General features: G+C 35.6%; 1 protein-coding gene, 2 non-coding genes and 1 pseudogene across 3 annotated transcripts; 2 read left to right on the top strand and 2 right to left on the bottom strand.

The window, feature by feature from the left end:
• The first annotated feature begins 10,791 nt into the window (after window positions 1-10,791).
• On the top strand, window positions 10,792-10,864 carry TRNAF-AAA (transfer RNA phenylalanine (anticodon AAA)). The gene has a single exon. It is a non-coding gene; the product is annotated as a tRNA-Phe (tRNA).
• Window positions 10,865-11,595: 731 nt separating this feature from the next.
• On the bottom strand, window positions 11,596-13,758 carry LOC147789683 (putative polygalacturonase; annotated as a pseudogene).
• Window positions 13,759-15,970: 2,212 nt separating this feature from the next.
• TRNAF-AAA (transfer RNA phenylalanine (anticodon AAA)) lies at window positions 15,971-16,042 on the top strand. The gene has a single exon. It is a non-coding gene; the product is annotated as a tRNA-Phe (tRNA).
• Window positions 16,043-16,723: 681 nt separating this feature from the next.
• Window positions 16,724-18,784, bottom strand: LOC147789681 (putative polygalacturonase). Its single transcript, XM_087117021.1, has 5 exons — window positions 18,406-18,784; window positions 18,159-18,279; window positions 17,819-17,993; window positions 17,617-17,687; window positions 16,724-17,534 (listed from the first exon to the last, which is right to left on the bottom strand). Exons 1-5 carry the CDS (start codon window positions 18,676-18,678, stop codon window positions 16,828-16,830), a joined length of 1,347 nt encoding a protein of 448 aa, XP_086973147.1. The 5' UTR covers window positions 18,679-18,784; the 3' UTR covers window positions 16,724-16,827.
• Window positions 18,785-22,587: the final 3,803 nt, after the last annotated feature.

The raw sequence follows: 22,587 nt of genomic DNA, 5'->3' as shown, positions 1-22,587 counted from the left end.
GACATATCATGTATCCATGCTTCACAAATACTTGATTGACTTGACGCATATTCTTGAACACGAACCCCTTTAGATAGACAACCCAAGTTATTCCAAGATCAGAACACTTTCGAGGACAAAAGTTTGTTTGAGATGTATATGATAGTAACACCAATAAACAAGAAAGTAATTGATGTCCCATCTCTCCACGTACTTCTCACACCTTCTCCCCAAAAATAGGTCAGTCACCCGTGTGTCAGAGTTACAACAAAAAGAAACAAGAAACATAAAAACAAAAACTATATATTTACTTGGAGGATAGAGAAAAAACGAAAATGGCCTTCAAATTTAGGGATAGATGTGGCAGATTTAACTGATATAGATGTTGGAGATTGTTAAGTAAGTTCTATCTTAGACCTTCTTCCACTGTCATCCTAATTTCATTTTAAAAAATTATATTTTACATATATATATATATATAAATAAATAATTGCGACAAAATTAGTGGATATAGATATATATATATTTATATATGTATGTATGAGATCTTCACTAATTTTGTCGCAATTATTTAGCTTTAAGTTAAAACTTAAACGCTAAATTTTATATGAGTTCTAGAAAATTAGATATGGTTAAACCGTTTTCTTAAATTGTCTAGGATCTACGCCCCATGAAATAATATTGACATATATTTTTTTTTAATCTAAGTCTTACCACCAAACACAATTGAGAAACAGTGAAAGCATGAACTTCGATTTTAACCGAGGCAATTAAATGAGTATTCAAAATAGGTGAAACCTTTACATAAGTGAGAATGAATTTGAAGGACGAAAACAAGCAAATTTGGAACAAGATATAACTTTGGCTAAGGCCAACCAAGATATAACTTTGTATGACGACACGTGCCTAGTGCCCTTGCACGTGTCATTTATGTTTTATGTTAAATGATGATGTAATGATGTTGTATTATGATGTGATGATGTTATATGTAATGTAATGTAATGTAATTATGTTATATGATAATGTGATGATGTTATATGTAATGTAATTATGTTATATGATGATATCATGATGTTATATGATAATATGATGACGTGTGTGATGATGAGATGACGTTATATGATGATATGATGATGTTATATGATGATGTACATGATATGATGACATGATGATGATGATGCATGTTCCTCCTTTCCGTAACTCAAAATGAAATTCGATTCCCTAATTCAAGACCCAATCAGTAGACACCACATTCGGAGTCGAAGGGTTATCATATCAAGATTTAACGATTAGTTTTCATTACTCTACTAAATTCTTGAAACGAAACCTAGACGCAAGGATGTATAGCATTTTACAGAACCCCAACGATGCTTAGAATCAAGCAAATATAAAGAGGCTTGCTTTTTTTTTTCTTCATATGATGATGAGATGACTTAAGATGAAGTGCATGTATTAAATAAATGTCATGATACATTATGATGGTCTTTTTTAAGACACAACCCTAATTGATGTTAATGACGATGAACGTATGAAGGTCAATGCATGCATGTTACCTAGGGTAATGTGTGAATGATGTATAAGGTTGTGTCATAAGAATGATTTAAAGATGAAACTATAGGGACCTCATGCATACTGTGTGTTCATATACATCGGATTACTTTCCCATTTATGATGATGAGTACGGACACATACAATATGATGATGATGATGAGCATCATGTCTCGCATGATACTCGAAAGTTTGCTAACCTCCGGACATTCGGCTACGGACAACTAGCCTAACTATGATGGAACTAGGGGATGAGAATCGCATGGGGACTCATGCTCGCACGTGTGAGTTATATGTAAAGAAATACTACACATCCAATTTTTTCCGGACAGAAGGCCACCTCTATGATGGTTTTAACGATAGGTCCCAAATCATAAGTTGCATGTGTTTGCATTTCCTGACCCCAATAGTGGGGTAACTTACCGAGTATTTCTTAAAATACTCAAGTTGTGTGCTAATTCTATTTCAGATAAAGATAAGGCACCCCTGTACGGTTGACGACGATATCACATGTAAAGACCATGACACTTGCATATGATAAGTGGTATTTCATTTCTTAGATTTTAGATTAGTGTAGGGTGTTTTTACCTTTAATGTTTATTTTTTTTTAATATTTCGTTATGTTGTTTTAAATATGGTTTCGAACATGTAAGTCCATAACAATGTTTTATGATGAAGTTTTAAATGTTTATTTCCGCACAAGAGAGTATGTTATGATGACGGTAACAACTTTAGGTTAGTAGTAATATAGGGCTGTTACACTCCATCATATACCATAGGAAGACTTTTTAGCAGGGCACCTAACTTTCTCATGAGAGCTCACATTTTGCAAGGACCTGAATTCAAAAGAAATGTCGAAGTCCTGTTCATTACTTAAAAAAGATTGATGTCTTTCTCAACACACTACTTATCGAAACTACACTACAACACCAAAATGTTAGCACTTTGGCACATTTCTAGAGCTGGTTCATTTCTCGAATGGTGTTGGTAGTGTGTAGGTCTCGACATTCAAGGATTGAGAGCACATTAAGCCAAGAAGGAAAACAAATCAGGCTTGATCTTCATCACATCTTCCATTCAAACTCTTTGTAAACTTGCTGGAATTTCACCGTTTTACATGCTTTCAAGTACTAAACTTTCTTGTTTGCACACTTGTAAGCTAGCCCAACATCCAAAATGTCACAACGGTAGATTTTTATAAACCTAAAATCGTTACCGTATATGTAATGTAACCATTTTGTGCGGAAATAATCATTTGAAATATATTCATAAAACATTGTCATAGACTTAATGTTTAATAAAAAGTCTTTAAAACAAAACAATTGAAAATTAAAACACCAACAAAGCTTGATAACTCTTAATCATTTCCTCTATTTTCTTATTCTATCATGATTAGGATGTTGATTTCTATGTTGAAATCGGTTTGTATGGAGAGATAAGCCTTATAGGGGAGGCGGAAGAGTTTTATGCAGTTTAAGTATGTTTGCGGAGTGATTTTAGTTTATTAAAGAGTTGTCACTAATGATTTACATGTTTCCTTAGTTGGCCACTTTACATGCTTAGTTGTTCTCTTATTGTTCTCTTGATGGAAAGAAGAGGGGAGCAAGAAAATTATCTTTAATACTATAGTTCCATTGCGAGGATATTTAAACATAGTCGAAGGGTTATCAATAAATTTTTTTCCCCTCTTATAAAAGATTACAAAACTATTATGGAAGTAATCACCCTACATGACCGTTGAATGTGCTTTGTGGGTTTGCAAATAAGTTAAAATGAGCTAAAAGCCACCACAAAATTCAACAACCTGTCTATTTTATTAGTTCTAGCCAAAACTTCCTTAATTTTTCTAGCTGATATGGAAATCAACCCAAGGGAAAGTATGGAACGGATTACCTTGATGATCAAGATCAAGAGTAAAGAAAACTCGTTTCTGAACTCGTGATTCGAATCACTCCACAAGAGGTTTGATCATTACCACTTGAATGACTCTACATGCAAGTTCTAAACACAAGAATTTGCAAAGAAAGTTTAGCTCTCAACAAAGCTAAAATAGAAATTCTATTCTCAATTCCAAAATCTGATGTCTAATCAAAGAAAAGAAGGCTTTATATAGCCTTTACAAACCTTAACCTATGTGATACATAACTCCAAAATTAAATGGGCTAGTAAATGAGAAATACCCTAGTTAATGGTGGAATATAGTAACCTATGTGGGTTACAATATAACCTTAACTCCTATATTTAAAACTAGCTTAAATATGAAAACAAATAGTTAAACTATAATTAAATAATGCAAATAATAAAATGTGCTTATTAGTCATCCTTGGACTATTTGATATTCAGCGGAGTTCATTAAATGCAACTTAAAGTGCATTTAATTCATCTCTGTCTTGAAGCTCAACTTTGTATAACATATAAGGGAGGTCACCAACGTCTTCTAGAATTTCCTTTGATGAGCTCACCATAGCTTGAATATAACTGTATAAGGTTTGTTGTAGCTTCTTGGCTCTCGTTCTTGTAATTGGACCTTGAGGTATGGAAATTCCTTGGTCGTTGTTCATATCATTCTCCCCCTCTTGAGAAGGATTCGTCCTCGAATCCAAGCCATCACCTATATCAAAAGGACTCAAATCAGCAACATTAAAAGTTGCACTAACACCGTACTTACCTGGTAAATCAATTTTATAAGCATTGTCATTGATGCGCTCAAGAACTTGAAAAGGTCCATCTCCTCGTGGTAAAAGCTTAGATTTTCTTTGAGTAGGAAATCTTTCTTTTCGAAAATGCACCCAAACCCAATCTCCTGGCTTGAAGATGACAATCTTACGTCCTTTATTAATTCGGGTGGCAACCTTGGAATTTTGTTTCTCAATTTGTTCTTTTACTTGCTTGTGCAATTTATGAACAAACTCAACCTTGGCATTTGCATCAAAATTCACAAATTCTTTTGACGGTATAGGTAACAAGTCAATGGGGGTTAAAGGGTTAAAGCCATAAACAATTTCAAAAGGTGTGCATTTAGTAGTGCTATGAACAACCCTATTATATGCAAATTCTATAAATGGCAAACAATCCTCCCAAGTCTTAAGATTCTTATCAATAATAGCCCTAAGCATAGTAGTCATGGTTCTGTTAACAACTTCAGTTTGTCCATCCGTTTGAGGATGACAAGTAGTTGAATATACGAGCTTAGTTCCTAACTTACCCCATAAAACACGCCAAAAGTGGCTTAAAAATTTGACATCACGATCACTAACGATGCTTTTAGGAATGCCATGCAATCGTACAACTTCCCTAAAGAACAGGTCTGCAATATGTTTTGCATCATCAGTTTTGTGACAAGGAATAAAATGAGCCATTTTACTAAATCGATCAACCACAACAAAGATGCTATCATAACCTTTCCTAGTCCTAGGTAAACCTAAAACAAAATCCATTGATATATCAATCCAAGGACCATTAGGAACTGGTAATGGGGAGTATAAACCATGTGGTTGAAGCCTAGACTTAGCTTGTTTACATGCTATGCAACGAGCACAAACTTTATGAACATCATGTCTCATTTTAGGCCAAAAAAAATGTTCAGACAGCATATCATAAGTTTTAGAAACTCCATGGTGTGCCATTAAACCACCTCCATGAGCTTCCCTCACAAGTAGCTCACGTATGGAACAAGATGGTATGCAAAGTTTGCCTTTTCGGAACAAAAATCCATCTAACAACAAGTAATTATCCACAATGAGTCCTTTTTCACAAGATTCAACAAAAGGAGCAAAGAACATGTCATGTTGATACAAATCCTTTATGTGTTCAAAACCCAACAACCTAGCATTCAAAGTATTGAGGAGGACATACCTTCGTGATAAAGCATCGGCAACAATGTTCTCCTTACCTTGTTTATATCTTATGACATAAGGGAATGTTTCAATAAATTCTAACCACTTAGCATGTCGTCTGTTGAGTTTATTTTGTACTCTCAAATGCTTTAAACTTTCATGATCCGTATGAATAATGAACTCCTTAGGCCAAAGATAATGTTGCCAGGTTTGCAATGCACGAACCAAAGCATAAAGCTCTTTGTCATAAGTTGGATACCTCAAAGATGCACCAGTCAACTTCTCACTAAAGAACATTAAAGGTCTTTGATTTTGCATTAATACAGCACCTATCCCTACTCCACTAGCATCACATTCAATTTCAAAAGTAGACTCAAAATTAGGTAATGCAAGCAAAGGAGCAGAACTCAATTTTTCTTTCAAAGTATTAAAAGCAAGTTCTTGATCTTTTTCCCATATAAAGGATACATTTTTCTTAACAAGTTCATTCAAGGGTGAAGCAATTGTACTAAAATTCTTAATGAACCTACGGTAGAAACTTGCAAGACCATGAAAACTTCTTACCTCACTTACATTTTTAGGTGTAGGCCACTCTTTTATAGCCTTCACTTTCTCCTCATCAACCTCAACACCATTAGATGAAACTACAAACCCAAGAAAGTTAACTTTTTCCATGCAAAAGCTACATTTCTTTAAATTTACATACAAACATTCATTTGTTAAAGTAGTCAAAACATTGCGTACATGGGTAATATGATCATCTAAAGATTTAGAGTAAACAAGGATGTCATCAAAATAAACAACCACAAACTTACCTAAGTATTCTCGTAAGACATGGTTCATTAGTCTCATGAATGTACTAGGTGCATTAGTTAATCCAAAAGGCATAACCAACCATTCATAAAGACCATACTTGGTTTTAAAAGCTGTTTTCCACTCATCCCCAATATGCATGCGAATTTGATGATAACCCGATTTTAAATCAATCTTAGTAAAAAGACTACATCCATGCAATTCATCAAGCATATCATCTAATCTAGGAATTGGATGCCTATACTTTATAGTTATCTTGTTTATAGCCCTACAATCAACACACATACGCCAAGAACCATCTTTCTTAGGTACAAGAATAACTGGAACAGAACAAGGACTCAAACTTTCACGTACATACCCTTTAGCAAGGAGTTCACTTACTTGCCTTTGTATCTCTTCAGCCTCCTTTGGATTAGTCCTATATGCTGGTCGGTTTGGAATGGGCGCGCCAGGAATGAAGTCAATCTTGTGTTCAATCCCTCTAAGTGGTGGCAAACTACTAGGCATCTCCTCAGAAAATAAATCTTCAAACTCTTGCAAAAGCACAACAAAATCACTAGGCAAAGAAGGGTTAAGCATGTTAGTAAAGTAACAAGACCCCTTGCACATAAGTACAAGAATAGTCTGGTTAGAGAGCAAAACATTCCTAGCCTCACTTGATCTAACATACAAGCTTACTGATTTGGCTTTTCTCTCTTTTTTTTCTCTAGGCTGAGTGTTACTCTCTTGCTTTTCACTCAAGCTCATTTTTTCACCTGATTCTTTTTCAATCTCTGCTTTTGCATCAGCCTCTTGCCTTTTCTTTTCAAGTTTACAATGATCAATAAATACATCTTTTGGAGACAATGGAACAAGAGTAGTTTTTCTACCATTGTGAGTAAAAGAGTATCGATTTGCATACCCATCATACATTACCCGACGATCAAATTGCCATGGCCTCCCCAGTAGTAAATCTCCAACATGCATGGATACAACATCACATAAAACATCATCAACATATTTTCCAATAGTAAATGAAACAAGAGTTTGTTGAGTTACCCGTACTTCCCCACAATCATTCAACCATTGAAGCTTGTAGGGTCTTGGATGTGGTTGTGTCTTTAAATTAAGTCTTTTGACCAGAATGGAACTCACAACATTGGTGCAACTACCGCTATCAATGACAACACTACAAGGTACAGATTGAACAAGACAACGAGTTTGAAACAAGTTCTCTCTTTGGTCTAGGCCGTCCTCCTTAATGTGGGTGTTTAGAGCTCGTCGAGTAACCAAAGATATATGTGTAGGGTCCTCTTCGCTAAACTCCTCACTCTCATCAGTTTCCTCATTTATGTCGTCATGTGCCTCGTCATCCGTAACAATTTCTCCCTCCTTGATGGTCATAATTCTTGCATTTGGGCAATCTCTACTATAGTGTCCTACCCCTTGACATCTCCAACACTTTAAATCCCTATTTCGAACATTAGACTTTTCTACTTTTTCTTTCCCTGTTCTAGAACTCTCCCCTTTCTCAAATTTAGCTTGAGGCTTCTCATTAATCTCTTGATTTCTATGCTTATAATCAATGTTCTTACTATCCTTTTTCCATGTAGAAGTAGAATTGGGAAAAGTTTTAGAAGAATACCGTTGAGATCTTCTTTGGATTTGCCTCTCGATCTTAATTGCAATGTGCAACAACTCCTCAATATTAGAATAAGGCTGTAAATCAGTCTTGTCTGCAATCTCTGTGTTTAACCCATTAAGAAACCGCGCCATGAGAGCCTCCATGTCCTCATCGAGATCAAGTCGATCCATCAATGTATCCATCTCCTTGTAGTAATCTTCCACAGACTTGCGTCCTTGTTTCAATGCTTGAAGCTTTTGCGCCATGTCCCGTTGAAAATATTGTGGAACAAAACGCTTCCTCATGGACTCTTTGAACTCGTACCATGAATCAATTGGTGCTTCAAGGTTTCTTCTCCTACTTGACATCAATTTATCCCACCAAATTTGAGCATATTGTTTGAATTGAGCAATGCATAACAGTACCTTCTTTTTATCACTAAAATTATGACAGTTGAACACCGACTCCACCGTTTTCTCCCATTGAAGGTACTCCTCTGGATCGGTTTTGCCATAAAACTTGGGAAGTTTTAATTTGATGCTCCCCACGTTACGATCAATTCTATCATCATAAGGAACTCGTTGTTGTAAATTATGATACCTTCTTCCATGGTCTCGCCCTCGCATCAAGCCATGACCAACCGCATGTGGATTATCCTCGTGGTGATCAGAATTGTCGCCCTCATATGTATCGGTTGAGGGCGTAGGTTGTGGAATCCTCTGTCGTGCTTGATTTTGAATCTCCAATCTTCCTATTCGATCAGTCAACTCTTCTATTCCTCGAATTAGTCTTTCCATGGTTCGTTGTTGTGCTTCTCTCAATCGTGCATCAGTAATGTTAGTATTGTCGTCTGGATTTTCCATGCTACAAAAGAAAGGTAAAAGAAAAAAAAGGACCTCACAAGCGCTCCCTCACGTGTATTCACTCGTAAATGTAGTTCACTCGTGTTTAGCACTCAACACTCGAATTAATGTGTCACTCCCTTACAAACTCACCCTCACAATTGAGCACACACAAATCACACTCCAAAAAACAAATTGGGATGTGAGACAAGCTATGTTATAGAGCTAAGTGCAATTCAATGTGAATAGACAGCACACTCAATACATAAACAAGGGTATTGAAGGAGCAATCCGAATAACGACAAAGAAACGAATTAAAGAAAGAAAATGATTAAGGACTAATTGAGACGTAGAAACATATGAGAGTTACATATAATAATCAAGAGGAAAAAAGAAAGACATTTAACATCAATATGCTTTCTTTCTTTCAATGGTTTTTTTTTTTTTTTTTTTTTTCCTTATTGGCAAAATCTAATCAATTTACCAACCAGAAAATTGATTTAGAAGATCTTAAAGAAGAATAAAGTGTTGATAAGATCCAGATCTAACACTTTAAAGAACAGAAAAAAAAAAAAATGTATTTTTTTTTTTATATATTTTTGTGATAGAATATGAACATTCTACACAAACTAAGAAAAAAAAAATAATAAGAGAATTAAAAGAGATAAGCGCAATGAAACATATATCCGATCTTGAGCCTAAAGCTCTGATACCAAAATGATATGGAAATCAACCCAAGGGAAAGTATGGAACGGATTACCTTGATGATCAAGATCAAGAGTAAAGAAAACTCGTTTCTGAACTCGTGATTCGAATCACTCCACAAGAGGTTTGATCATTACCACTTGAATGACTCTACATGCAAGTTCTAAACACAAGAATTTGCAAAGAAAGTTTAGCTCTCAACAAAGCTAAAATAGAAATTCTATTCTCAATTCCAAAATCTGATGTCTAATCAAAGAAAAGAAGGCTTTATATAGCCTTTACAAACCTTAACCTATGTGATACATAACTCCAAAATTAAATGGGCTAGTAAATGAGAAATACCCTAGTTAATGGTGGAATATAGTAACCTATGTGGGTTACAATATAACCTTAACTCCTATATTTAAAACTAGCTTAAATATGAAAACAAATAGTTAAACTATAATTAAATAATGCAAATAATAAAATGTGCTTATTAGTCATCCTTGGACTATTTGATATTCAGCGGAGTTCATTAAATGCAACTTAAAGTGCATTTAATTCATCTCTGTCTTGAAGCTCAACTTTGTATAACATATAAGGGAGGTCACCAACGTCTTCTAGAATTTCCTTTGATGAGCTCACCATAGCTTGAATATAACTGTATAAGGTTTGTTGTAGCTTCTTGGCTCTCGTTCTTGTAATTGGACCTTGAGGTATGGAAATTCCTTGGTCGTTGTTCATATCACTAGCTGTTCTTCGTTGTTCGAGAACAATTGATACTCTCAATCAAATTATTTTAATTAGTTTAAGTTCACCCCATCCATTTGAATAAGACCAAAAACTCACTTCATTTCCAGCAAGGAAAGGAACAAAAAAAATAGGCTCTCTATCGAAACGACAATATACTTATTATTTACTATTTGTGATATTGTATATTTTCATGTATTCTTGTGAATTTTACACCATTTTTCTCTATACATTCACGAGTCATCAGTCACTACCATGCTACAACCTTACTTGAAAATCATTTGAAAATAGGGTAAGTACGAAAAAACTCGTTAACTCCCCTAGTGTGGTTCAACAAGCAAACCATCGTATAGTTTCATCAAACAAAATGAAAGAACCTTGGTGGTTGATTACTCATAACACATAGCATGTAATCTACTCACCTAGAATAGCTTTCAGCATCCAATGCACACAACGTGTAACCCTTACCACGTTTATAAATTTCATCAATCACCCATGTCACCAATGGTGGCTGGTTACCCGATACACAAAGGGTGTAACCTTTATCACATTTATTTCATTCAAAAATCATAACATGCACAAATGCGATACCAAAGTAATTATTTTCGTAATCAATAGGCATGACAACAAACAACAACATCCATATAACAATCCATATAATAACAATCAATCTAAGCCGCACAAGACATAACAACTCTAAACTTCGTTGGGCTTTATCACTTACCGTTCTCTTATGGTGGGGATAGCTCAGTTGGGAGAGCGTTAGACTAAAGATCTAAAGGTCACGTGTTTGATTCACGTTCACCGCATTTGAACCGGAGTCTTAATTAGACTATTTCATCTATTAATGAGTGAATATTTATTTGCGATTTAAACTTTGATAGAAAGTTACACATATTAATTTTGATTGTAATCAATTGTCAAGTTAAGTATAACTCAACTAATTAGCGGTGATTAAATAGAAGAGATAGCTCTACTTATGCATTTTTATTATGTTAAAATAGCGGGGATAGCTTAGTTGGGAGAGCGTTAGACTGAAGATTTGAAGGTGTTATGTGTTTGATCCATGTTCACCGCAATGGTGTCGAGAGTCCTAACTTGACTGTGCAATCTCGGGAATGTTTCATTTGTGAAATATTTCGTAATGATTTAAACTTTGTAGCGGGGATAATTCTACTTATGCATTTTTACATTAGCAAATAGCGGGGATAGCTCAGTTGGGAGAGCGTCAGACTGAAGATTTGAAGGTCACGTGTTTGATCCATGTTCACTATGGTAATCATACCATATAAAAACTTCATGGTGGATCCATACATATTTGGATATATAAGAATTGTTTTTATTCTCTTTTTTTCAATTTTAGATTATTATTTTGATGGTTTTGAGTTACAATTAGTTATTGTTTAGTGATATATTACAAATCTAGTTGAAATAGAATTGTTTTTATTCTCTTTTTTTCAATTTTAGATTATTATTTTGATGGTTTTGAGTTACAATTAGTTATTGTTTAGTGATATATTACAAATCTAGTTGAAATAGGTTAGTTTCAAATTTAAAAACTTCTCATTTTATCTATATGTTCATTAAATTTTTCATTATCATTTATTCCACAGAATTAAAAAAAAAAAAAAAACAAAGTCTTTACGAGAAGGTAGGAATTTCAACCGAGCATGACTTCAACTGAACATTCTCAATCGGCAGCTGATCCTCGGGAAAGTCACATCCACCGCTTTTCGCTGCCTTAGCCAGCGGAGCACATGGCGGTGGATCCACATCGCTACTAAATCCCTCAATGTTCGTACAGTTCCACTGCAACTTTTTAGGCGTCGCCGACAATCCAATCTTCACATTTGAAACACAAATATCCGTGAATGGATCTCCTGAAATCCCGGCAAAATTTGCCGACATATTAACATTCTCGGCCACCACGTCTCTGTAATTAATGTTCTTAATCAATGGCAATGCCGAGGGATCGAACTTGTCATCCGCATGCGATTTGTAGTCTCCAGTTATCCAAAAGACGTATTTCATCGTGGATAGAAACATTCTTCGAACGAAAATGTCCTTGACGAAACCGCCTAGTCCGCGAGCGGTTTTGATTCTGACGAAAGACTGTGTGTGATTGCTGTAACATTTTCGATCCTGACGTTGCGGATTCCGCCGGACATTTCGCTGCCAAGGGCAATACCTGCAGAATCTAGTGAGATGCAAGTGAGGCGGCGAATGACGAGGTCCTCGGTCGGCATTCCGAACTTGATACCGTATTGGTCCCATCCGCTCTTGATGGCGATGCAATCGTCACCGGAGACAATGTAGCAGTCTTCGATTCGAGTGTTGGAACAAGAATCTGATAAATTGAACGGAGATTTAGGGAGAGGGATTGAGGAAGAAAAGAACCCTAAGGTTTTAAAGGAGAAGAAGAAGGGAACCTGGATTGATTCCGTCGGTGTTGGGTACGGTGACTGGAGCCAAGATGGTGAGCCCTTGGATAATCACGTTTCTGCATTTTCACCCATATTATGATATATAATTAAAAATTCTTTTTGGTCGGGAGGAATTTGAATGACATACTTTTTTCAAAGCATAATCCTAAAATACAAGGATAATGGGACGGAAGCGAAATAGCCAAACCTGCTATAAATCGGATGGACGAACCAAGAAGGTGAGTTGATCAAAGTGAGATTCGAGATCTGGATTTGATCAGAGTACATGATCTCGATCACATATGGCCGTGTTACCTTGAGCTCCCCTTTCTTAAACTTTTCCCACCAAGAAGATCCTTGCCCGTCGATTGTACCGTTGTTACCTACACCATGTCACCGACCCAACTTTATTTTCTATAAAAGTTCTTTTTATGTTTTCAGTTACCTTAGTTCTTTTTTATTTAATTCTGATAGCACGGAAGCGTGTTATAATTTTGCAATCCATTTAAAAAAAATTAGAATGTTAAAAGGTAAGAAAAAATAATCACCCGTGATAACCACATCGGTGAGATTAGTTCCAAAGATGAGGCTGCTGTACCGTCCACCAGGAGCATCTCTTCCCCTCCCATAAGATGGGAGAACTTTCACGAGTGGCCATTCTGATTCATTCTGCACCATTAAATTAAATTATGAGGAACAAATCTAACTCATTTATTTTGGATTAAAGATTAAAATTCAAATCACCACTCCCAAAGGTGTTAGGTTTATAAAAATAAAATACTCGATAGGTCGAACCTGGGATGCAAGAATTTTAGCTTCTTTATCGATAAAAAGTGTGAAATGGCTAGTCAGATTAAAACTTCCGGTCAGCCATTTTCCCGGCGGCACGACCAATTGAGCTCCGCCATCTGCCGCCATTGTGCTGAGATGTTCAATCGCTTTTCGGAACGCGTGAGTATTTGAAGTTACTCCGTCGCCGACGCCGCCAAACTCCGTTTACAACGCTGAGTGTTTCCGACAATTGATCGCCTGAAATTCCAGGGAGTTCGAACTTAGACGCGGATTCATAGCGTCCACGGTGGCTAAGCTCACCAATGCCAGTACGATCACGACCGAGATTCTCGCTGCTGTAACCTACCGAAAAAAATCAAAGATGATTCAATCTCTTTTTGTTGGTTACATTTTCGAATTTGATCGAGAATAGTAAGGATCCACGGGAAAAAAAGTTCTTCAATAAACCATTCGGGGTTTTGAACAAAAACCCACAATCATTTGAAGTGATTCCAAACAAAAACCAATGAAAGTAGAAGAACAAGCGAGGCCTACAAGATCAATGGAAAGAAAACAAAGAAAAAGAAAATGAAATTCAAAGAGAAAGAAGAAGAAATATTATATTGAGTTTTGTGGGTTTTGGAGGAAGATCCATGATGAATTTTGTTTGCGAGTTTATGATTTTTAGATTGGGGGACAAAGGATTTTATAGGATAATTTAGGAATCAAAAATAGGAAAGAGATTTATTACTATTATTGTTATTATTTCAAGGGTTAAATTTTGGGTTGTAAATGAAATGGTTGGATTTACATAGAATATTAGCACAGTTTAGAAAAATATAACCTGTAGTGAGAACTTTTTAAATTTGGCATGTTGTTTTTGTTGTTTGTTTTTTAAAAATTATTTTATGTGTATTAGAGTGTTAAAATAGTTACTCCAAGAACCACATCATCTAAATGGGTATTTAAAAACAAATTATCAATTAATTTTTATTAAATTACTCGAACAACTCGAATCAACCGTAAGGTGAATATTTTAATATTAGATTAGGCGAATTCATTATTTGATAAGGATTTATTGGATTGAAAAAGTTTACCATCTAAAAAATTAAATTAGGTCTAAAACATGTTGAATCCAAAGTAATTGTTTGTTTAGTTTTAAATGATATTTCTATATTGATTTGATTGACTTTTAATCCGATCATATATTTTTCACTAATTGCAGCACATGAGTTGAGTTGAATATATGCTCAAATCTCTTCAAACATGGTTCTTCTTGAGACCAGAAATATATCTGACATCCTTTAATGTCTACCGAAGGCAAAAGAAAACCAAGAAGGAAGAAGAATCCTAATTCAGCAGCCGTTGATAGGAGAAGGAAAAGAGAAGGATAGACTAAGGCAAAGAGGTGGATGAGAGAGCTCAAAGGAGGGGGGCTTCCATTGAAGGACACCAACAAAGCTTGATAACTCTTAATCATTTCCTCTCTTTTCTTATTCTATCATGATTAGGATGTTGATTTCTATGTTGAAATCGGTTTGTATGGAGAGATAAGCCTTATAGGGGAGGCGGAAGAGTTTTATGCAGTTTAAGTATGTTTGCGGTGTGATTTTAGTTTATTAAAGAGTTGTTACTAATGATTTACATGTTTGCTTAGTTGGCCACTTTACATGCTTAGTTGTTCTCTTATTGTTCTCTTGATCGAAAGAAGAGGGGAGCAAGGAAATTATCTTTAATACTCTAGTTCCATTGCGAGGATATTTAAACATAGTCGAAGGGTTATGAATAAATTTTTTAGCCCTGTTATGAGAGATTACAAAACTATTATGGAAGTAATCACCCTACATGACCCTTGAAAGTGCGCCGTGGGTTTGCAAATCAATTAAAATGAGCTAAAAGCCACCACAAAATTCAACAACCTGTCTATTTTATCAGTTCTAGCCAAAGCTTCCTTAACTGTTCTCCGTCGTTTGAGAACAATTGATACTCTCATTCAAATTTTTTTAATTAGTTTAAGTTCACCCCCATCCATTTGAATAAGACCAAAAACTCACTTAATTTCCAGCAACGAAAGGAACAAAAAAATAGGCTCTCTATCGAAACGACAATATACTTGTTATTTACTATTTGTGATATTGTATATTTACATGTATTCTTGTGAATTTTACACCATTTTTCTCTATACATTCACGAGTCATCAGTCACTCCCATGCTACAACCTTACTCGAAAATCATTTGAAAATAGGGTAAGTACGAAAAAACTCATTAACTCCCCTAGTGTGGTTAGACAAGCAAACCATCGTATAGTTTCATCAATCAAAATGAAGGGACCTTGGTGGTTGATTACTCATAACACATAGCATGTAATCTACTCACCTAGAATAGCTTTCAGCATCCAATGCTTGGTGACCAATAGTGGTTGGCTACACTATACACACAATGTGTAACCCTTACCACGTTTATAAATTTCATCAATCACCCATGTGACCAATGGTGGCTGGTTACCCGATACACAAAGGATGTAACCCTTATCACATTTATTTCATTAAAAAATCATAACATGCACAAATGCGACACCAAAGTAATTATTTTCGTAATCAATAGGCATGACAACAAACAACAACATCCATATAACAATCCATATAATAACAATCAATCTAAGCCGCACAAGACATAACAACTCTAAACTTCGTTGGGCTTTGTCACTTACCGTTCTCTTATGGTGGGGATAGCTCAGTTGGGAGAGTGTTAGACTAAAGATCTAAAGGTCACGTGTTTGATTCACGTTCACCTCATTTGAACCGGTGTCTTAATTAGACTATTTCATCAATTAATGAGTGAATATTTATTTGCGATTTAAACTTTGATAGAAAGTTACACATATTAATTTTGATTGTAATCAATTGTCAAGTTAAGCATAACTCAACTAATTAGCGGTGATTAAATAGAAGAGATAGCTCTACTTATGCATTTTTATTATGTTAAAATAGCGGGGATAGCTTAGTTGGGAGAGCGTTAGACTGAAGATTTGAAGGTGTTATGTGTTTGATCCATGTTCACCGCAATGGTGTCGAGAGTCCTAACTTGACTGTGCAATCTAGGGAATGTTTCATTTGTGAAATATTTCGTAATGATTTAAACTTTGTAGCGGGGATAACTCTACTTATGCATTTTTACATTAGCAAATAGCGGGGATAGCTCCGTTGGGAGAGCGTCAGACTGAAGATTTGAAGGTCACGTGTTCGATCCACGTTCATCGCAATGGTCTATAAAAGAGGCATAACTTGATTATGATACGAAATATAAGGTGTCTTAAATCATACCATATAAAAACTTCATGGTGGATCCATACATATTTGGATATAAGAAGTTTTATTCTCTTTTTTTTTTTTCAATTTTAGAGTATTATTTTGATGGTTTTGAGTTACAATTAGTTATTGTTTAGTGATATATTACAAATCTAGTTGAAATAGGTTAGTTTCAAATTTAAAAACTTCTCAATTTATCTATATGTTCATTAAATTTTTCATTATCATTTATTCCATAGAATTAAAAAAAAAAAAAAAAAAACAAAGTCTTTACGAGAAGGTAGGAATTTCAACCGAGCATGACTTCAACTGAACATTCTCAATCGGCAGCTGATCCTCGGGAAAGTCACATCCACCGCTTTTCGCTGCCTTAGCCAGCGGAGCACATGGCGGCGGATCCACATCGCTACTAAATCCCTCAATGTTCGTACAGTTCCACTGCAACTTTTTAGGCGTCGCCGACAATCCAATCTTCACATTTGAAACACAAATATCCGTGAATGGATCTCCTGAAATCCCTGCCAAATTAGCCGACATATTAACATTCTCGGCCACCACGTCTCTGTAATTAATGTTCTTAATCAATGGCAATGCCGAGGGATCGAACTTGTCATCCGCATGCGATTTGTAGTCTCCAGTTATCCAGAAGACGTATTTCATCGTGGATAGAAACATTCTTCGGACGAAAATGTCCTTGACGAAACCGCCTCGTCCGCGAGCGGTTTTGATTCTGACGGCAGACTGTGTGTTGATTGCTGTAACGTTTTCGATCCTGACGTTGCGGATTCCGTCGGACATTTCGCTGCCAAGGGCAATACCTGCAGAATCTGGTGAGATGCAAGTGAGGCGGCGAATGACGAGGTCCTCGGTCGGCATTCCGAACTTGATACCGTATTGGTCCCATCCGCTCTTGATGGCGATGCAATCGTCACCGGAGACAATGTAGCAGTCTTCGATTCGAGTGTTGGAACAAGAATCTGATAAATTGAACGGAGATTTAGGGAGAGGGATTGAGGAAGAAAATAACCCTAAGGTTTTAAAGGAGAAGAAGAAGGGAACCTGGATTGATTCCGTCGGTGTTGGGTACGGTGACTGGAGCCAAGATGGTGAGCCCTTGGATAATCACATTTCTGCATTTTCACCCATATTATGATATATAATTAAAAATTCTTTTTGGTCGGGAGGAATTTGAATGGTATACTTTTTTCGAAGCATAATCCTAAAATACAAGGATAATTGGACGGAAGCGAAATAGCCAAACCTGCTATAAATCGGATGGACGAACCAAGAAGGTGAGTTGATCAAAGTGAGATTCGAGATCTGGATTTGATCAGAGTACATGATCTCGATCACATATGGCCGTGTTACCTTGAGCTCCCCTTTCTTAAACTTTTCCCACCAAGAAGATCCCTGCCCGTCGATTGTACCGTTGTTACCTACACCATGTCACCGACCCAACTTTATTTTCTATAAAAGTTCTTTTTATGTTTTCAGTTACCTTAGTTCTTTTTTATTTAATTCTGATAGCACGGAAGCGTGTTATAATTTTGCAATCCATTTAAAAAAAATTAGAATGTTAAAAGGTAAGAAAAAATAATCACCCGTGATAACCACATCGGTGAGATTAGTTCCAAAGATGAGGCTGCTGTACCGTCCACCAGGAGCATCTCTTCCCCTCCCATAAGATGGGAGAACTTTCACGAGTGGCCATTCTGATTCATTCTGCACCATTAAATTAAATTATGAGGAACAAATCTAACTCATTTATTTTGGATTAAAGATTAAAATTCAAATCACCACTCCCAAAGGTGTTAGGTTTATAAAAATAAAATACTCGATAGGTCGAACCTGGGATGCAAGAATTTTAGCTTCTTTATCGATAAAAAGTGTGAAATGGCTAGTCAGATTAAAACTTCCGGTCAGCCATTTTCCCGGCGGCACGACCAATTGAGCTCCGCCATCTGCCGCCATTGTGCTGAGATGTTCAATCGCTTTTCGGAACGCGTGAGTATTTGAAGTTACTCCGTCGCCGACGCCGCCAAACTCCGTTAACAACGCTGAGTGTTTCCGACAATTGATCGCCTGAAATTCCAGGGAGTTCGAACTTAGACGCGGATTCATAGCGTCCACGGTGGCTAAGCTCACCAATGCCAGTACGATCACGACCGAGATTCTCGCTGCTGTAACCTACCGAAAAAAATCAAAGATGATTCAATCTCTTTTTGTTGGTTACATTTTTGAATTTGATCGAGAATAGTAAGGATCCACGGGAAAAAAAGTTCTTCAATAAACCATTCGGGGTTTTGAACAAAAACCCACAATCATTTGAAGTGATTCCAGACAAAAACCAATGAAAGTAGAAGAACAAGCGAGGCCCACAAGATCAATGGAAAGAAAACAAAGAAAAAGAAAATGAAATTCAAAGAGAAAGAAGAAGAAACATTACATTGATTTTTGTGAGTTTTGGAGGAAGATCCATGATGAATTTTGTTTGCGAGTTTATGATTTTTAGATTGGGGGACAAACGATTTTATAGGATAATTTAGGAATCAAAAATAGGAAAGGGATTTATTACTATTATTGTTATTATTTCAAGGGTTAAATTTTGGGTTGTAAATGAAATGGTTGGATTTACATAGAATATTAGCACAGTTTAGAAAAATATAACCTGTAGTGAGAACTTTTTAAATTTGGCATGTTGTTTTTGTTGTTTGTTTTTTAAAAATTATTTTATGTGTATTAGAGTGTTAAAATAGTTACTCCAAGAACCACATCATCTAAATGGGTATTTAAAAACAAATTATCAATTAATTTTTATTAAATTACTCGAACAACTCGAATCAACCGTAAGGTGAATATTTTAATATTAGATTAGGCGAATTCATTATTTGATAAGGATTTATTGGATTGAAAAAGTTTACCATCTAAAAAATTAAATTAGGTCTAAAACATGTTGAATCCAAAGTAATTGTTTGTTTAGTTTTAAATGATATTTCTATATTGATTTGATTGACTTTTAATCCGATCATATATTTTTCACTAATTGCAGCACATGAGTTGAGTTGAATATATGCTCAAATCTCTTCAAACATGGTAAGTATAACTCCATTTCTTCTTTTATATTTCTTCTTTATTAAAAATTTTTCTCAATAAAAAATGAATAATGTATCGATCCATTGCTAAAGTTTAAAACATGAAAAATAAAAAATCAAAATAAAATTGTAATAAACTACTTATAAAATAACTAGACTATTTAATTGGAAGTCTATTAGCTAATATAGAAATTAACTATTTTTTTTATCGATAAATAATTATGGTTGAGTGGATCTTTAAAATTTTTCGGCAAATCTTGTTTAATAAAAGAATATAGAATGAATATATGGTAAATTTTGCACATTTAAAAATAAAAATGATGAAAATTATAAAAATGTATAAATATGTGCTATATACAAATACATAATATAATACACACACACACACATATATATATATATGTGTGTGTGTGTGTCTGTCTGTCTGTTTATGTATATGTATAGGTATGTATGTATTTATGCATGTATATATGTATTTATTATATGTGTGTAAGTGTGTGTTGCGTGATACATACATGTATATGCACATGATGAGGCACGACAATATAGTGATCCATGCATGTCATGGTGAGGCACGACCCACATTTGAGCGACACTGATACCCTGTAGATGGTATGGTTTTGATCCTATCTGGGTGCATACATACCAAAGAATAGATGACAATTCTAAAGTAGGACTATAACATCATGTCGCACTCGTTTCTCTCATCTCATAATGTATCTATATGATCTCTCGACCACCCAAAGACTAGTCTATGAAACAAAGGCCTTATGGCAGCACTGAATCATCACCACACATGATACCATATATGGTCTAGGAATATTATGGTTCTTGATAAGAATCACGGTGTTCCAAATGTTCCAACAAGACCTATTACAGAATCCAAGGCTAACAAGAGTCAACAAGTATTCATTCTTCATCTACAAAATTAGATAGGCTCGGTTCAACCATCATTTCATGTGTTACAAGCTGATTCGGTTGAGGAAGGACCATTTGGAGCTTCAGAAGTGAATATTTGCACGGTTGAAGTAGCGGATGAAGTTGCTATAAATTGCGATTTATTATTTTTAATTTTATAATTTTTGTAATGCGCAAAAGGGTGGAAGTTATGGGTCAAATTGACTTCTTCTTTTGTGGATATTTAAGGGGATCGGGATAAATGTTAGTGGCATTTGAAGAATTGAAAGTTTCTTTTGTGGGAAGACTTAAATACCAACAAATTATTATGCAAAAGGCAGATTTCGGATGAATGAAATTTTGATCTGAAATTGAGACTTTTACCCTTAGAAATTCGAGCATCATCTTTGCCATTTCTAAGTTTCATGCAATTCTTGTGGTAGATTTGCATCTGAGCCATTCAATCAAGCATTCATCAAGTTCTATTGTGGACTGACTTAATTTAAAAGAAGATTCCAAATCTTGCTTCTATATCTTTTATCTTAAGAGGGTAATCTAATTCTAGCCTTATCTCTTGATTGATCCGAATTTTGTATAAGTTGGCGTTGATTTCTTTGATTCAAGGGTTCTTGCTTCAACAAAAGCTTGGATCATCGGGCTGAGGATTAGGGTTGTCTTATCAGGAAGATTACCTAAAGAGAAGAGGGCCACCGAACGGAATAGAAAACCAAAAAGGAAGAAGAACCCTAATTCAGCAGCTGTTGATAGGAGAAGGAAAAGGAAACCAAGAAGGATAGATTAAGGCAAAGAGGTGGATGAGAGAGAGAGCTCAAAGTAGGGGGACTTCCATCGAAGGACAGAAACAAAGCTTGATAACTCTTAATCAGTTTCTCTCTTTTCTTATTCTCTCACGATTAAGATGTTGATTCCTACGTTGAAATCATTTTGTATGGAGAGCTAAGCCTTACAGGGGAGGTGGAAGAGTTTTATGTAGTTTAAGTATGTTGACGGTGTAATTTTATTTTATTAAAGAGTTGTTACTAATGATTTACATGTTTGCTTAGTTGGCCACTTTACATGCATAGTTGTTCTCTTATTGTTCTCTTGTTCGAAAGAAGAGTGGAGAAGGGAATTATCTTTAATACTCTAGTTCCATTGCGAGGATACATGAACGTAGTTGAAGGGTTATAAATAATTTTTTAGCCCTGTTATTAGAAATTACAAAATTATTATTGAAGTAATTGTTAGAATCGCACAACAACACATATCCTCGATCAAGACGAACACAAAGAACAGGAGAGAGAAAATTCAAGGAGGAATGTTGGCTAAAGGTTTTATTGATGACTTTTCAGGTATGTACACCAAAACAGAATACAGAGAATGAATAAAAGTACATCTTGAAAGCATTGCTTGATGGGGTATATATCGTTTCAGTTTACTAAATAAAGCTTTACTAAATCTTTACGAAATATCTACCATATATATCTCTACCGGATCTTTACGAAATATCTACTGTATATATCTCTACCAGATCTTTAGTAAATATTTACTGTAAATGGGCATCAGGCTCCATATCTAAACAATCTCCCACTTGTAGACCGATCCAGCCAACTAAGAATTTCATTCTCAATCTTCACTACACCATACCAATTGAGGCTTTGCACAACCTCAACCTTCCAACGTCAACACATTTTGTCAACATGTTTGCTGGATTCTTTACACCCTCTATCTTCTCCAAACACATCACCATCTTCCACTGACCTCCGAGTGAAATGGTATCGCCTTCTGTGTTTTGTCTTTGAATGATAGACCGGGTTCCTCACCAACTGCTTGTCACTCTAACTATCTACCTGAAGAATCTTCTTGCACTGCTTCTTGCGTAATTCTTCTAGATAGTCTGTCATCCATATCATCTCATTTCCAGCTTCAGCTATTTCCGCGTACTCAGCTTCAGTAGATGAAAGAGCAACGCATTTATGAGGCCTAGACATCCTATCATCCATGGCTTTTTCCCACTTGGTTGTATCCTCTAACTGTAGGT

The sequence above is a fragment of the Cucurbita pepo genome, chromosome 13 (genome assembly GCF_057944985.1).
Source record: "Cucurbita pepo subsp. pepo isolate OVF chromosome 13, ASM5794498v1, whole genome shotgun sequence".
Taxonomy (NCBI): Eukaryota; Viridiplantae; Streptophyta; class Magnoliopsida; order Cucurbitales; family Cucurbitaceae; genus Cucurbita; species Cucurbita pepo.
Note: the sequence above shows the minus strand (reverse complement) of the source record. Positions and strands in the feature narration are given on the sequence as shown.

What these genes read in the sequence shown, in the direction of transcription:
- LOC147789681 (XM_087117021.1), bottom strand. Translation starts at nt 18,678, where the DNA reads ATGAATCCGCGTCTAAGTTCGAACTCCCTGGAATTTCAGGCGATCAAT. An exon ending in GTCCATCCGATTTATAGCAG is followed by an intron (nt 17,688 to 17,818) that starts GTTTGGCTATTT and finishes GTGAAAATGCAG; the next exon opens with AAATGTGATTATCCAAGGGC. An exon ending in CACCGACGGAATCAATCCAG is followed by an intron (nt 17,535 to 17,616) that starts GTTCCCTTCTTC and finishes TCAATTTATCAG; the next exon opens with ATTCTTGTTCCAACACTCGA.